Source organism: Phyllobates terribilis, unplaced genomic scaffold (genome assembly GCF_046119375.1).
Source record: "Phyllobates terribilis strain yellow unplaced genomic scaffold, ASM4611937v1 Scaffold_92__1_contigs__length_6168646, whole genome shotgun sequence".
Classification (NCBI taxonomy): Eukaryota; Metazoa; Chordata; class Amphibia; order Anura; family Dendrobatidae; genus Phyllobates; species Phyllobates terribilis.
Window position 1 is genome coordinate 4804986 of NW_027362852.1, and position 17639 is coordinate 4822624.

Consider the following 17639-nt stretch of genomic DNA (forward strand, 5'->3'; position numbering starts at 1 on the left):
AATACTTTGGGCATAGTAGCCCAGCTGCGAAGCAAGCTGCACCGCCTGTGTATCTAATAAGAATTTTTAAATTAATCTAGCCTAGGCAGACTGTGGGGACCCCCAACCAAACCCAGATGCTCAGCCCCCCTACCGCCCCCCTTTTATGGACAACCCAATAATGTAACTCTTACAACTGGATAGGTGAGGATCGGTCACAGCTTTATTAACTCTTTATACTCATTCCATTAGAAAGGCATTTTATTTCTAAAATAATTCAGCTTGTTGCAGCATGCCCTGGGTCCCCACTCCGGCAAGTTGGCCAACAAGTGTAACTCTCCAACATGTCCTTTCTATTTCCAGGCCACGGAGGATCCAGCGTACTCGTATGCAGGACTCTGACCCCCACCCATCACTCTTAACGCTTGTTCCACTCTGTCCTGGAGTCCTGACAGGAATATGTCCAGTCCAATATCTATTAAGTGAACACCGTCGGGCCGTATGAGGCCTGCTTTATCTCCTTCCAGTTGTCGGTGTCGTATCACTACACCGCCTCTGTCTCTTCTAAATTTTGCCATCCGAATATTTATTACCCGCCTTGTCCATTCGATGGCCGTGATGTCTCGCGCACCTTGCCATACCGCTATCGGCACAATCTCTGACCATACTATAGCTAATTTTGTGAAAAATTCTCTGAAGCGCTCAGTGTCTAGTTTCATTATTGCCATTAGTTATGCGCTCTTGTGATGACCTAGGTTGTTTCCCCCGGCCTGTATAACTAAGATGACCGGACCTCTTGCCTCTCTCCCTACCTTGATTACCTCCATTAGTACCTGTGGCCATAGCAGGCCTCTAATACCTCTCCAGTTGAAATATGTGTTATGAAACTCTAATTTCCTCCCGCCTGGGCGGACTTTCGCCCTTTTTTGTGCCCAATATATATACGAGTGGCCTATCACTCACACTGTTGGCTTATCGTCACCTGTAAAAGAAACAAACCACGTTAGGATAACAAGTCCGGTCTTATGTATCTCGCCAAACACGTGGATCGCCATCTCCCTATCCTCTGAACTTCCGTTTCTGACAGTCCTGCTCTTGCTGCTTCCGTGGCCGCACCTATGCGGAATGAGTGTGTCCCGTAATCTTTGGGGTGGTTCCCTGCCGATGTTATGCATTTATTAAATATAGCTTGGAACAGGTATCTTGATAATGGCGTTCCATCAATGTGTGATACGAAGAAATTACTTTGTGATCTGATGGTTAGATATGTTTTTACTATTGTTACCCGACTCAGTGTACCGTTTGTGGGTTGTAGAAGTACCCAAGTACCCCTGCCCGCTGGAACCGTTTTCGATTGGTGTATGCGTACACGTATTGCATTATTGGCTATGACTACTTCCTGGTGTAATAAGCGTCCACTGGTGGTAATTTTGGATTGAGGGACTAATTCGCTTATACATAGCGCCCCGAAGAAGGCGATCACAAATGCAGTAGACATTAGTGTTGCTTCAAATTGTGAGTGTCATGTTAATGGTGTTAGGGATAAGATGTGAGAAATCAGTTTTAGTGACACGGGACGGGACGTCTACATTCCTGACTTGGCTGACCCCTTTTCCACCCTTTTATGGATTGTCTGATGATGAATCTTTGTCACATCTCCCCAATTCAGTAGTTGGAAGTGAAATGCTACTCCGGTCCGCCACCGCTGCGCTGACGCCCCTGATATGCCCCTCATCATTAGCTGGTGGAGAAATTCTATGGTGACTTGTGATCTGGCTTGTTCACATTGGTCAACCCGTCTGCCTGCTACTAGTCGTGTCCACTCTTCCCATGCCTTACCGTATGCTTGCCACGTTGACGGGGCAACTGACGCTCTGATTAATGGCATCAACTATTCGCCACTAGATCCCATAGGGAGGGTGGGCAACTGTTGCCCGATGGGTGGGCGTTGTGGAAGAGCTCTGTGAAAATCTGCCAATTGAATTGTTATAAAGCGTTAGCAGCAGCTTTATACCCCTCAACATAGTGGCTAGCGCGGACCCATACATTGTGTTTTAGGCACAGGAATACTAGCCTGCGTAGTAGGCCTAGCACTGGGAGAGACGATGATGCCATCTTATTAATGCAGTGCGCTAGGCTGGTGTTTTGTGTTATTAAGCGTATATTTTTGTTAGCCAGGCGCGCGCCCCATATTTCTATTGCTACCACTATTGGGAAAAATTATTTTCAGGGCTAGATGCAGCTAAAAATTATTATTAATTTCAAAGCTGGTGGAGCTTGGTATAGATGGCCTAATACAATGAGACCCACACACTGCTAGAAGGCCAAATATTTTTTCAGAGGTAGATGCAGATAAAAATTATTTTTAATTTGCAACCTGATGGAGGTCAGTATAGATGGACTAATAGAACAAGTCCCACACACTGCTAGAAGGCCAAATATTTTTTCAGAGCTAGATGCAGATAAAAATTATATTCAATTTGCAACCTGATGGAGGTCAGTATAGATGGACTAATAGAACAAGTCCCACACACAGCTAGAAGCCCAAATATTTTTTCAGAGCTAGATGCAGATAAAAATTATATTCAATTTGCAACCTGATGGAGGTCAGTATAGATGGACTAATAGAACAAGTCCCACACACAGCTAGAAGCCCAAATATTTTTTCAGAGGTAGATGCAGATAAAAATTATTTTTAATTTGCAACCTGATGGAGGTCAGTATAGATGGACTAATAGAATGATGCTATGCCCAAAAGATTTTACTTCACTAGGTGCAGTAAAAAAATTGGTATTCTATACACAGGTGGTATATCTTGCAACACAGATAGGCTACTCCACTGACTAACACACTCTGCAATAGGCCAAAAAGGATTAGCTTTGCTAGATTCAGCCAAATGCTGTGAAAAAAACTTGCACAGCACTGGCACAGACCTGCCTGGCAAAAACTGATAGGAACTGATGTAACCTAGTCCTGAAAAGGACTGCAATTACAATTAGTCTTTACTCCCACAATCTATCTATTTAAGAGCACAGACCTGCCTGATAAAAGTCGTAGGAAATGCTGTAACCTAGTCCTTAAAAGGACTGCAATCACAACTATTCCCTACTCCCAAGCTATCTGTAGATTTGTGCGAAAATTGGCTTGAAATTAACAAGGTATAGCGCACACAGCAACAGCGGTGCCGTCTAACACGCAGCTGCAGCAGTGAGAAAATGGTGGCGACGGGGAAAATGGCTTGGTCTTATAGGGCAAGGACATGTGACATACACTGCCAATGACACATGCCCTTGCTTGTGTGAAAAAAAGCACTTCGCTCCGTGTGTGCGCAGCTGATAGGCTGACAGATTGCACCTCCCCACTGCAAATGCGGGAAAGAGAAAAAAAAATGGAGATCTTCATTATTCCTGCAGAGATCCATCCCCTGCCCCTCCCCCCACCCCGCTGTACACTCAAACTGCGTATTAACATTAATTTTCATCATTACTGAGAAAAAATCCAGTTATGATTTTGGTGCACGAACAGTTATCGAACATAACCTCGAACAGCCGAATTTTTCTCAAATTGTTCGTGTTCGCCGAACGGCTCGAACACCGCCCAAAACAGCTCGAATTTGAGATTGGCGAACAGTTCGAGTAGAACAACGCTCATCTCTACTGTACACACGCAAATCAATGTTTGTAATGTTTTTCATGTGTGTGTGTTTTTCACCATATATTTTATCATGTACTGCAAATATACCTGTAACAACAAAAGAAACAAGCATACTGAAAACCACCAAGCAGCAATTAAGCTAATGAAGAACCACCAGGTCTTGACCATTTAACCTAATTAATTTATTCAAGTGAACCTATATAGACTATATAACTCTAACAGACTGTAAAGCAATATCTTACCTGAGGAAGGCTATTCTGTACCAATATATAGCCGAAACGCGTTGTTCTATGTATCGTTTTTTTATGATGATTTTTATCTAAGTAAATTTCTGAAGACTTTTAATACCTCCGCCTGGTGCCTGTCTCCTGGGAGCGCTGAACAGACTAGATGAATCCTTTCATTTTCTCCTGACCTTCTCAAGAACAGAGGAATTTTAATTTCATATTTTTTTTAATCAAATCATTCTGAACTTCAATTCCCATAACCCACCCTAAACCCAAATCCCAACACTCCAGAGAACCATTTTCAGAGCAGTTCTAGAATAACGGACTATAGCATTCGTAGAAGGGGAAGAAGATAAAAAAGTGACTAACAAAGGGGTAGCAGCGTTTTAATGTTATCATTTACTGCTTGATGCCTGAGCCGGGGAGTGCACGCTGAAAACTGTTGCAGGCTGCTGTAATCACAGGACACAAGCAAACAGCATGGCATTTCCTATCAGCAGGGAGGAAGTAAAGGGCGACAGCAATGAAAGTCTCCTCCTACTCCGCTCCATATTGAAATGAATAGTGTGCATCCTACAAATGAGATGCATACAGCAAACAATTGATTTTCCATACATAGGTTTTGAGTTGACCACTGGATATACACATGTGTATCACTAATTACCAGAACTGGAAATCGAAAAAAAAGACGAGCAAGTTTGGGGTGAATCCTGCCTTCATTACTGCACAGCCGCTCATAGAGGGATCGGTGCTAGGAACAGCAGGAGTGCCGGCGATGTTCACAGATTTACCTGCTGCGGGACTGAAGGAGTCTGATCACGCTCGGCTCGAAGCTTTTTACCTGGTTTACGATAGGAATAATTGAAAGCTGTGCTTCAAAGGCGAGGAAGAAGTTTGCCACAGTCTGCGCTTGAATACCCTTAAGGGGGGAAAAAAAAGATATATACAAATACTGAAACATCTAAATGCATTAGAACATCAAACCTGGTGAAGCGGTAAATGACTTGTCCTCCAGGGATACAGGCTACTGTCATTCAGTAATTATTTAATAGGAATTTTACATTTTATGTGATCACCACGCTAGAATGTAAATGGAGAAAAACACAACACAACTCCTCATCATATGAAGATATTTTGTGTTATAGAACAGGATTTCTGTGGCACAACAAGACTGATTTACTATGTATGTGTGTCACCCTGGCCTGGATGCCACAAGTGTAATTAAAGCTGTGTCTGAGAGCAAGGGGGAGGTTCTCTAGTCAGGGGAACATTAGCATGCAATGCCTCCTGTCTCAGGCCAGTAGGGGGAGCTGGCTGCCCCTATAAAAGCTGGTACTGGGGGCAGGGTTAGAGAGAATGGATGGCCTGTCTCAGCACTGAGACGTGTCCCAGAGTGGAGCAGGGACAGAAAGTTGATTGCACCTAAGAGGAAGTGTGGCAGTAGGAGAGCCATCAGCCAGAGACGAGAGGCGAAGAGAGCCTGTCTTGGCAAATCAGAGACTGACCTTACCAGACTTTGGTGTCTGAGGCTGGAAGGATTCCACATCCCCCAGCAGAGAACCAGTCCGCAAGGGACTGTATATTCCTTGGCCTAAGAAGCCTGGAGGCCCTGCCACAACCGAAGGGACCAGTAAAGCCGTACAAGGCTGGGAGCAGAAAGGAACCCACGTCGCAGGCCATACAGGCGAGAATACACGGAAAGCTCGGAAACGTGGGCTGTTACCCTATCAGGAGGAGATAGCCAGAAGGAGCGCAGAAAGCACGGTAGGCCTACACCCTCACCCTGACCAGGGCCAATTTCCCCGTTACTCTCAGACATCCAGGTCCCCCTCCTAGCCGGGACTGTTTATGGGTCAATTTACCTGTTCTAGTAAAGACCCTGGACTGCAACCTGTTGTCTGTGTGCTCCTTGCTTCTCCAGCACTATCAGCACTGGGACCCTCACTACCATCACTCCCACCATCCACTATACTGCCCTGGGGCCGCACTCTTCCCGTGGGGAGTCACACTACCCTAGCTGCACACCTCATCAGCCCCAGCGGTCTGCATGCAGCGGCGGTTCCTAATAACCGCAAATCCACGGGTGGCGTAGTCGGACATAAACATCAGCACATAACGGACTACCACTGGCCTGACCACCCTGAGCCACGGAACCGAGTTGCCACTACTACTCCCATCGTTCCCCTACTGCCCGGATCCGAGTGCCCCACGGCCCAGGGGGCGAGTCATATGCACCATAGCCTTCATTTGATGTCACTTACTTAGCACCAACACCTTGCCCCAACTCTGCAATCCCCAATATCAGTCCATGACCTCAATGGGGTCACTATAAAATTCTAAAGAGGACTGGTCATGTCTTTATTAGAAAATAGACAAACTTAGGATAGAAACAATATGAACATATACCCTGCTATAAGTAAGTAAAAAGCAATAGGAAATATATATAATATAGGGTACTTAGTAAACATGTTGTTTGATTAAAAAAAAAGCCATCCCACCAGCACCAAGGTGTACCCAGTCAGTTATGTGAAGTATATAATAAAATACACTTTAGTACAATATTAGTATCTTGTCCCTTTAAATCTGCAGCTACTTCTGTCACCATGGTAACTGCATTCATACTCAGCCAATAGGATTGCTCGGTTTGAATTTGAAGAAAAAAAAAAAGTTCTATATGGTCAGTTTGTTCCATCTCATCTGAGTGTGAAGACAGACACCTGCGATCAGCGAGATTATAGGTATAAGACGTGATATAATATAACGGACGGAGCCACATCCCATCACACGCACTCAGCGACCACAACTGACAGGAATCAGCACATTTATCAGAGGAGAAGTCATTATTCCCCAACACATGATAAGTGACAACTTCTAGATCTGCTGGGAACCCAACTAATCCCTGCTAGTACCTCCCCGGACCACCGCTCCATTCATTCTCTATGCAGGAGAAAGCTGAGTACAGCGCCCCCCATAGAGAATGAACGGACCGGCGGCTGAACATTTGCACTTCGCTCACTTCTATCTATAAGTGCTGTTCTGCTGATTGGGTCATAGCGGCCAAACCCACCGATCTAAGAGTCATCCAGAGATCAGTGAGAACTTGTTCCAACTAGACATCCCCTTTAATTGAAGAGATCACATATCTAACAGCCAATCCTATTCATTCCCAATCTTCCCTGTGCCCAGTAATGCCCCTGGGTATATCGCCAATATGAGCCAATCACCAAACCCTCTGCTGACTGTTCCCCATGTTTTATAGATTTTGGATCCGTTTCTACAAGAGAAGATCTCAGCGGCCACCATGGGGATGGGTTACTCTGCCAGCGATGGAGCAGGTAGTATCCACCAGCCGGTGATATCTCACCTTCCTCCATATTCTGCTGTTACATGTGTTTCTTCAGCTTTACCTCTTCCCAACAGAACCAATTGATGGTTTTTTCTGTTTTTTCCTTGGCTTTTTCCAAGGGCTATAACTTTTTAATGTCTGTCCACATAGTGTGAGGTCTTGTTATTTTGTAGGATGAGCGGTACTTATAAATCCCACCATTCATTTACCACATAGTACTAGAAAACGGGAAAAACATTCCAAGTGCAGTAAAAGTGCGAAAAAAAAAGCCTGACCCTGTTTTTCTGGGAACGGTTTTAACGGCGTACATAGTGTGGTGAAAATGACCTGGTAATAGGATCCTACTCCTCAGTGTGATTACAGCAACACCAAACTTCTCCAAGAGTTTTTCTGAGACCCGTAACATTTTCGTTTTTCGGGTTGATGGAGCTGTGTGGGGGCTTATTTTTTGAAGGGCAAGAGGACTTTATTGATAACATTTTGGGACACATATGACATGGTCATCGCTTCTTACAGGGTTTTCTGCAGTATTGTGGCGAACGAAAAAAATGCAATTTTGTCTTTTTGAATTTTTTTCTGTGTTCACTGATCGTTTGTTTTTTATATTTGGATAGATTGTATTTCTCTGAAAGAGACCATACCACAAATGTGTATATTTTTATTATCTTTATTTTTAGTGGGAGGTGAGTTGAACGTGTGGGGTTTTAATATTTTAGACTTTTTTTTTTTTTTTAAATTTTCACTGCATTTGTATACATCATCTGATTGCTTGTGCTATATACAGCGATACCACAGTAATGCTCCATATAGCAAAATCACTTTCTTCTTTACAGCCCAAATGAAGCTTTATGATGACAGGCATGGAGGCTTCAGCAGACCCCCGGATGTCATAGCAGTCCGTGTGTGCCCTGTGATCGCGTCACAGGAGCGCCGGTGGGCGCATGGAACGATGCGTCCCAATGCCGGCGCGCTGTTAATGCTGCTGTTAGAGATTGACAGCAGCACTGAACAGGTTAACAGTGGTGGGCAGATCTTCGCTCCACTCGCAGCTCTTAGAGGCAGGTCCTGGTTGTTTGTCACAGCCATTATCTGCCATGTACGGGGCGAGCTGACTCTGCTCCATGCACCCGCTACTGACTTATACCATACATGTACGGCAGATGTTGGTAAGGAGTTAAAGCGGTTGTCCTGCTTTGCGGCCATTTGTTTTTTTTACTTTAATGCAAGTATTTGGGGCTAAAATTGATTTCCGTTATTGAGTTTCATTAAAAATGTTGCGTTCTGTAGCATCTGTGCTGCACTGTCTATTCCTGGCTGCAAAATTAGCTAACTGAGAATCTATCAGTGAGCTCCTTCTGACAGTCTTAAGGGAGAGTTTGTAGATCTTTCATCTGTTTTTTTTTCCTGAGTGCCTTTTAGCTGATCTATGCCCAAAGAAAACATGAAACTTGAATGTGCAGGGAAGCAATAAGTCTGTAATAACCAGTGAAAAATGAAATCTAAATGTAAAAAATTACTTTTAGTAGTAAATACATGGACATAAGAAAATACACACTGCAATGTCCTGCATTAGGAGGAACTCAGGGCCCACTGCACCAGCATATTGTCTCACAAGGGGCCTGAGGATCTCATCTCGGTACCTAATGGCAGTCAGGCTACCTCTGGCGAGCACATGGAGGACTGTGCGGCCCTTCAAAGAAATGCCACCCCACACCATTACTGACCCACTGCCAAACCGGTCGTGCTGAAGGATGTTGCAGGCAGCAGATCGCTCTCCACGGCGTCTCCAGACTCTGTCACGTCTGTCACATGTGCTCAGTGTGAACCTGCTTTCATCTGTGAAGAGCACAGGGAGCCAGTGGCGAGTTTGCCAATCCTGGTGTTCTGTGGCAAATGCCAAGCGTCCTGCACAGTGTTGGGCTGTGAGCACAACCCCCATGTGTGGACGTCGGGCCCTCATACCACCCTCATGGAGTCAGTTCTAACAGTTTGTGCAGACACATGCACATTTGTGGCCTGCTGGAGGTCATTTTGCAGGGCTCTGGAAGTGCTCCTCCTGTTGCTTCTTGCACAAAGGCGGAGGTAGCGGTCCTGCTGCTGGGTTGTTTCCCTCCTACGGCCCCCTCCACGTCTCCTGGTGTACTGGCCTGTCTCCTGGTAGTGTCTCCAGCCTCTGGACACTACGCTGACAGATGCAGCAAACCTTCTTGCCACAGCTCTCACTGATGTGCCATCCTGGATGAGCTGCACTACCTGAGCAACTTCTGTGGGTTGTAGAGTCCGTCTCATGCTACCACGTGTGTGAAAGCACAACCAACATTGAAAAGTGACCAAAACATCAGCCAGAAAGCACTGGTACTGAGATGTGGTCTGTGGTCCCCACCTGCAGAACCACTCCTTTATTGAGGGTGTCTTGATAATTGCCAATAATTTCCATCTATTGTCTATTCCATTTGCACAACAGCATGTGAATCATAGAATCATAGAATAGTAGAGTTGGAAGGGACCTCCTGGGTCATCTGGTCCAACCCCCTGCTCAAAGCAGGATTCACTAGATCATCTCAGACAGATGTCTGTCCAGCCTCTGTTTGAAGACGTCCATTGAAGGGGAACTCACCACCTCTCGTGGCAGCCTGTTCCACTCATTGATCATCCTCACTGTCAAAAAGTTTTTTCTAATATCTAATCTGTGTCTCCTCCCATTTAGTTTCATCCCATTGCTTCTAGTCTTTCCTTGTGCAAATGAGAATAAAGATGATCCTTCTACAATGTGACAGCCCTTGACATATTTGTAGACAGCTATTAAGTCTCCTCTCAGTCTTCTTTTTTGCAAGCTAAACATTCCCAAATCCTGCAACCGTTCCTCATAGGACATGGTTTGCAGACCAGTCACCATTCTGGTCGCTCTTCTCTGAACTTGCTCCAGTTTGTCGATGTCTTTTTTAAAATGTGGTGCCCAAAACTGTACACAGTATTCCAGATGAGGTCTGACCAAAGAGGAGTAAAGACCGATAATGACTTCACGTGATCTAGACTGTATGCTTCTGTTAAGAACACCAGAATTGGCACCGAAGAGGAGACCCCACCGAAGAGGAGACCCACCGAAGAGGAGACCCAAGAGGAGACCCACCAAAGAGGAGACCCCACCGAAGAGGAGACCCCACCGAAGAGGAGACCCAAGAGGAGACCCACCCAAGAGGAGACCCACCAAAGAGGAGACCCCACCGAAGAGGAGACCCCACCGAAGAGGAGACCCCACCGAAGAGGAGACCCCACCGAAGAGGAGACCCACCGAAGAGGAGACCCAAGAGGAGACCCACCGAAGAGGAGACCCACCAAAGAGGAGACCCCACCAAAGAGGAGACCCCACCGAAGAGGAGACCCAAGAGGAGGCCCACCAAAGAGGAGACCCAAGAGGAGACCCCACCGAAGAGGAGACCCCACCGAAGAGGAGACCCCACCGAAGAGGAGACCCCACCGAAGAGGGGTCTTATTAAACATTGACCTGTCTTTAGATGAAAAGGGAGCTTTTTTTTTTCTTTCTTTCTTTTATTGTATTCCTACTTCTTCCCTGAACATGATTTTTTATTTTTTTTTAAATCTGCCATACTGTTCCAGAGATATGGGCCTTTTTACTTACTGCTAAATTTTATGATCTATATCAAAGGGGGCGTGGCTCACAGGATCCTCAGGGGCGTGTCTTTAGGCTGCTCTGCATAATTATCCTGTGGGCCACGCCCCCTTATAAAGATTACACACAATCAACACTAAATAAAAAGGCCCATATCTCTGCAACCGTATGGTGGATTTAAAAAAATGAAAAAGTGTAATACTCGGGGGAGCAGCGGGAATAAAGTAAGGGCAAACACTGGTCACTTCTGACTTGGTGACATGTCCTCTTTAAAGTAGAATTTTTGTTCTTCTTCAATTCTGGTTATTGTATGTGATAAATTGGGAACATGTCATTTACTTACAGGATTGTGCTGGCGTTATCCTTTACTCTGCTGAATCTGCTACCCAAGTGGCCCTCGATGGTATTCAGTGTCTAGGTAAGGAGAGTCTAACCTGTGCCTTTTGGCCAACACCTAAATCCACCAGCACTACTGATACATATTTATTCTTCAGTTTTGCCCTCGATGTTTCCAGCAGTCCACAACACAAAGCGATCACCATTACGGCTGTGGGGGTTTTTTTTGGGGTTTTTTTGCCTAATGTTTTCAGCCGATTCATCAATTGAGCAAACTCTGTGCCCGAAAAATATAACCTCCATAATTGATTTTATATGATACATTTCTCGCACAAAATTTTGCGCTGTGTTAGAGGAGCATCCAATTTTTTTTTCATTAAAGTCACAAAAAAAAAAAGATTAAAGACGAAAATAAAGAATTCATTGTACTGTGTGCGCCATTTTGAAGAATTATTTTGGTGCAAAAAAAACCCCATCAAGTAATGATCCAAGATGTAAAAAAAAAAAAAAATGAGAAAATGACTTTAAATTTTAACTGCAAATGAAACTTGCCCTATGTGTCTTCACCTGTATGAAAAGACTGGGATGGCTCTGGGAGCAAGCGCACCACCACCGCTGTGTTTTCATATATAGGCATCTCCAATGTTTAGGAATTCAGTGTTGACAAGCGTTGCGATTTGTGCAAGTAAAGGTGTCAGGTTTAGATTGTTGCCTGTATTCACTTTAAGGGAATCTTTAAGTAGGTTTTTGTTATATAATCGGAGAGCAGCATGGTGGAGGGGCAGAGACCCTGATTCCAGCGATGTGTCATTTTTGATACAAAAACAGTTTTCTCTGCTGCAGAGCTCTAAATGCTTAGCCCTGTATAACCCCTCCCACACCACTGATTGGCAGCTGTGTATAACACCCGCCCACACTACTGATTGGCAGCTGTGTATAACCCCCGCCCACACTACTGATTGGCAGCTGTGTATAACCCCCGCCCACACTACTGATTGGCAGCTGTGTATAACCCCCGCCCACACTACTGATTGGCAGCTGTGTATAACCCCCGCCCACACTACTGATTGGCAGCTGTGTATAACCCCCGCCCACACCACTGATTGGCAGCTGTGTATAACACCCGCCCACACTACTGATTGGCAGCTGTGTATAACCCCCGCCCACACTACTGATTGGCAGCTGTGTATAACCCCCGCCCACACCACTGATTGGCAGCTGTGTATAATCCCCGCCCACACCACTGATTGGCAGCTGTGTATAACCCCCGCCCACACCACTGATTGGCAGCTGTGTATAACCCCCGCCCACACCACTGATTGGCAGCTGTGTATAACCCCCGCCCACACCACTGATTGGCAGCTGTGTATAACCCCCGCCCACACCACTGATTGGCAGCTGTGTATAACCCCACCCACACTACTGATTGGCAGCTGTGTATAACCCCCGCCCACACCACTGATTGGCAGCTGTGTATAACCCCTGCCCACACCACTGATTGGCAGCTGTGTATAACCCCTGCCCACACCACTGATTGGCAGCTGTGTATAACCCCCGCCCACACCACTGATTGGCAGCTGTGTATAACCCCCGCCCACACCACTGATTGGCAGCTGTGTATAACCCCCGCCCACACCACTGATTGGCAGCTGTGTATAACCCCTGCCCACACCACTGATTGGCAGCTGTGTATAACCCCCGCCCACACCACTGATTGGCAGCTGTGTATAACCCCCGCCCACACTACTGATTGGCAGCTGTGTATAACCCCCGCCCACACCACTGATTGGCAGCTGTGTATAACCCCCGCCCACACCACTGATTGGCAGCTGTGTATAACCCCCGCCCACACCACTGATTGGCAGCTGTGTATAACCCCCGCCCACAACACTGATTGGCAGCTGTGTATAACCCCCGCCCACACCACTGATTGGCAGCTGTGTATAACCCCTGCCCACACCACTGATTGGCAGCTGTGTATAACCCCCGCCCACACCACTGATTGGCAGCTGTGTATAACCCCCGCCCACACCACTGATTGGCAGCTGTGTATAACCCCCGCCCACACCACTGATTGGCAGCTGTGTATAACCCCCGCCCACACCACTGATTGGCAGCTGTGTATAACCCCTGCCCACACCACTGATTGGCAGCTGTGTATAACCCCCGCCCACACCACTGATTGGCAGCTGTGTATAACCCCCGCCCACACCACTGATTGGCAGCTGTGTATAACCCCCGCCCACACCACTGATTGGCAGCTGTGTATAACCCCTGCCCACACCACTGATTGGCAGCTGTGTATAACCCCCGCCCACACCACTGATTGGCAGCTGTGTATAACCCCCGCCCACACCACTGATTGGCAGCTGTGTATAACCCCCGCCCACACCACTGATTGGCAGCTGTGTATAACCCCCGCCCACACCACTGATTGGCAGCTGTGTATAACCCCCGCCCACACCACTGATTGGCAGCTGTGTATAACCCCCGCCCACACCACTGATTGGCAGCTGTGTATAACCCCCGCCCACACCACTGATTGGCAGCTGTGTATAACCCCCGCCCACACCACTGATTGGCAGCTGTGTATAACCCCCGCCCACACCACTGATTGGCAGCTGTGTATAACCCCCGCCCACACCACTGATTGGCAGCTGTGTATAACCCCTGCCCACACCACTGATTGGCAGCTGTGTATAACCCCTGCCCACACCACTGATTGGCAGCTGTGTATAACCCCCGCCCACACCACTGATTGGCAGCTGTGTATAACCCCCGCCCACACCACTGATTGGCAGCTGTGTATAACCCCCGCCCACACCACTGATTGGCAGCTGTGTATAACCCCCGCCCACACCACTGATTGGCAGCTGTGTATAACCCCCGCCCACACCACTGATTGGCAGCTGTGTATAACCCCCGCCCACACCACTGATTGGCAGCTGTGTATAACCCCCGCCCACACCACTGATTGGCAGCTGTGTATAACCCCTGCCCACACCACTGATTGGCAGCTGTGTATAACCCCCGCCCACACCACTGATTGGCAGCTGTGTATAACCCCACCCACACTACTGATTGGCAGCTGTGTATAACCCCTGCCCACACCACTGATTGGCAGCTGTGTATAACCCCACCCACACTACTGATTGGCAGCTGTGTATAACCCCCGCCCACACCACTGATTGGCAGCTGTGTATAACCCCACCCACACTACTGATTGGCACCTTCCTGTGTATAACCCCCGCCCACACCACTGATTGGCAGCTGTGTATAACCCCCGCCCACACCACTGATTGGCAGCTGTGTATAACCCCACCCACACTACTGATTGGCACCTTCCTGTGTATAACCCCTGCCCACACCACTGATTGGCAGCTGTGTATAACCCCCGCCCACACCACTGATTGGCAGCTGTGTATAACCCCCGCCCACACTACTGATTGGCAGCTGTGTATAACCCCCGCCCACACTACTGATTGGCAGCTGTGTATAACCCCCGCCCACACCACTGATTGGCAGCTGTGTATAACCCCCGCCCACACCACTGATTGGCAGCTGTGTATAACCCCCGCCCACACCACTGATTGGCAGCTGTGTATAACCCCTGCCCACACCACTGATTGGCAGCTGTGTATAACCCCCGCCCACACCACTGATTGGCAGCTGTGTATAACCCCCGCCCACACCACTGATTGGCAGCTGTGTATAACCCCCGCCCACACCACTGATTGGCAGCTGTGTATAACCCCTGCCCACACCACTGATTGGCAGCTGTGTATAACCCCCGCCCACACCACTGATTGGCAGCTGTGTATAACCCCCGCCCACACCACTGATTGGCAGCTGTGTATAACCCCCGCCCACACCACTGATTGGCAGCTGTGTATAACCCCCGCCCACACCACTGATTGGCAGCTGTGTATAACCCCCGCCCACACCACTGATTGGCAGCTGTGTATAACCCCCGCCCACACCACTGATTGGCAGCTGTGTATAACCCCCGCCCACACCACTGATTGGCAGCTGTGTATAACCCCCGCCCACACCACTGATTGGCAGCTGTGTATAACCCCCGCCCACACCACTGATTGGCAGCTGTGTATAACCCCCGCCCACACCACTGATTGGCAGCTGTGTATAACCCCTGCCCACACCACTGATTGGCAGCTGTGTATAACCCCTGCCCACACCACTGATTGGCAGCTGTGTATAACCCCCGCCCACACCACTGATTGGCAGCTGTGTATAACCCCCGCCCACACCACTGATTGGCAGCTGTGTATAACCCCCGCCCACACCACTGATTGGCAGCTGTGTATAACCCCCGCCCACACCACTGATTGGCAGCTGTGTATAACCCCCGCCCACACCACTGATTGGCAGCTGTGTATAACCCCCGCCCACACCACTGATTGGCAGCTGTGTATAACCCCCGCCCACACCACTGATTGGCAGCTGTGTATAACCCCTGCCCACACCACTGATTGGCAGCTGTGTATAACCCCCGCCCACACCACTGATTGGCAGCTGTGTATAACCCCACCCACACTACTGATTGGCAGCTGTGTATAACCCCTGCCCACACCACTGATTGGCAGCTGTGTATAACCCCACCCACACTACTGATTGGCAGCTGTGTATAACCCCCGCCCACACCACTGATTGGCAGCTGTGTATAACCCCACCCACACTACTGATTGGCACCTTCCTGTGTATAACCCCCGCCCACACCACTGATTGGCAGCTGTGTATAACCCCCGCCCACACCACTGATTGGCAGCTGTGTATAACCCCACCCACACTACTGATTGGCACCTTCCTGTGTATAACCCCTGCCCACACCACTGATTGGCAGCTGTGTATAACCCCCGCCCACACCACTGATTGGCAGCTGTGTATAACCCCCGCCCACACTACTGATTGGCAGCTGTGTATAACCCCCGCCCACACTACTGATTGGCAGCTGTGTATAACCCCCGCCCACACCACTGATTGGCAGCTGTGTATAACCCCCGCCCACACCACTGATTGGCAGCTGTGTATAACCCCCGCCCACACCACTGATTGGCAGCTGTGTATAACCCCCGCCCACAGCACTGATTGGCAGCTGTGTATAACCCCCGCCCACAGCACTGATTGGCAGCTGTGTATAACCCCACCCACACTACTGATTGGCACCTTCCTGTGTACACTATATATTGATAGAAAGCTGCTGATCAGACACCTAGTGCTGTAATGATAATATCCTGCTGATTTAAGACTGATTTTATTGATACAGCAGCACACAGCCCTGTAGTAACACATTGCTGGAATCTGGCCGGACATTATTCTGATCTCAGATTACATAGACAATCCTGCTGACAGATTCCCATTAAAAGGTTCTTCCCGTCCTCTGCTCCCCATCCTCTGGCTTCCTGCTTGCTCCTGATGATTGACAGTTCGGACCAGAGGTGCCACCCGTCCTGTGCGCTCTCCAGTGCTGCAATCAGAAGCAGCCTTCCCTCCTGGAGAATCAGAGGACAGAGGCATAATGAAGCCGGCCGGATCCAGAGCGGACAGCACTCCTTCCCTAGGAGACCGACCACCTCTGACAGACTGGCAGAGGTGGCTGGTGACCTAAAAATATCTCTCTTCTCTAGGTCTGAGAGGATTTTTAATAAGAAGTAAATTGAAAAGTTTTTACCGTATTTTGCAATTTTACCCATGAAGACTGAGACCACCCCATGTTCACTGTTCTTTTATAAATGTTTATTTCTCCACAGGGGGCAATGGCTATATAAACGACTACCCGATGGGCCGCTTCCTTCGTGATGCCAAGCTTTATGAAATAGGGGCTGGTACTACCGAGGTTCGGAGACTGGTCATAGGAAGAGCCTTCAATGCTCTGTACAAGTAACCTGCCGACCTTGGAGATCACCGATCATGGCTCTAACTCCGAACTCAATCCGCAAAAATCTCTCTGCACCCGGGTGGATGAGGAGCGATGGGCACTCACTGCCTAAAACACTTACCTCGTAGCTGCGAGCCTCGTGGCCGCACAGACTGGACTGTTAGGAGACCGGACCGGTCCAGTGCTCTGTCTACCGACTCTTTATCAAGTGAATGTGAAGATTCTTATACCGGGGACATGAAACCATGAACCGTATAGTTATATCCAAGAGATGGGGGGCTCTGATCACCCCCACTGATCACTGTTTATGGAGTCTGTGTATTGCTCCAGGAACAAATAAAGCATACGTCAATCATCTGTCATTATTTTCCCCAGTGCTGTCTATAGTGATATCTACAGCCTGTTAAAGGAGTTGTCTGGGACTTAAACATTTAACATTGATGACTTATCCTTAGTATAGGTCATCAATGTCTGATCGGTGGGGGTGCGACACTCTGCACCCCCGCCAATCTGCTGTTCCTGGTGTCAGCGGCCAGGACTGATCAGTTACAGAGCTGCACAGTGGGTGCG

The 17639-nt window shown here is 48.0% G+C and overlaps 1 protein-coding gene across 2 annotated transcripts in view; it reads left to right on the forward strand.

Annotated features, from left to right (window-relative positions):
• The window catches only part of LOC141197842 (isovaleryl-CoA dehydrogenase, mitochondrial-like), a 41402-nt gene extending 23971 nt beyond the window's left edge, over positions 1–17431 (forward strand). Inside the window, exons 1-3 of one of the 2 annotated variants that reach the window (XR_012269871.1) lie at positions 7119–7195; positions 11183–11255; positions 16942–17431. Coding sequence is in view for 1 of the 2 variants with exons in the window: in XM_073662911.1 (XP_073519012.1) it covers positions 11183–11255; positions 16942–17075 (207 nt within the window). In the remaining variant the exon portion in view is untranslated. Of the gene's footprint in view, positions 1–7118; positions 7196–11182; positions 11256–16941 lie in introns of those variants that run through there. The other variant, XM_073662911.1, reaches the window with a different exon arrangement.
• The last annotated feature ends 208 nt before the right edge of the window (positions 17432–17639 follow it).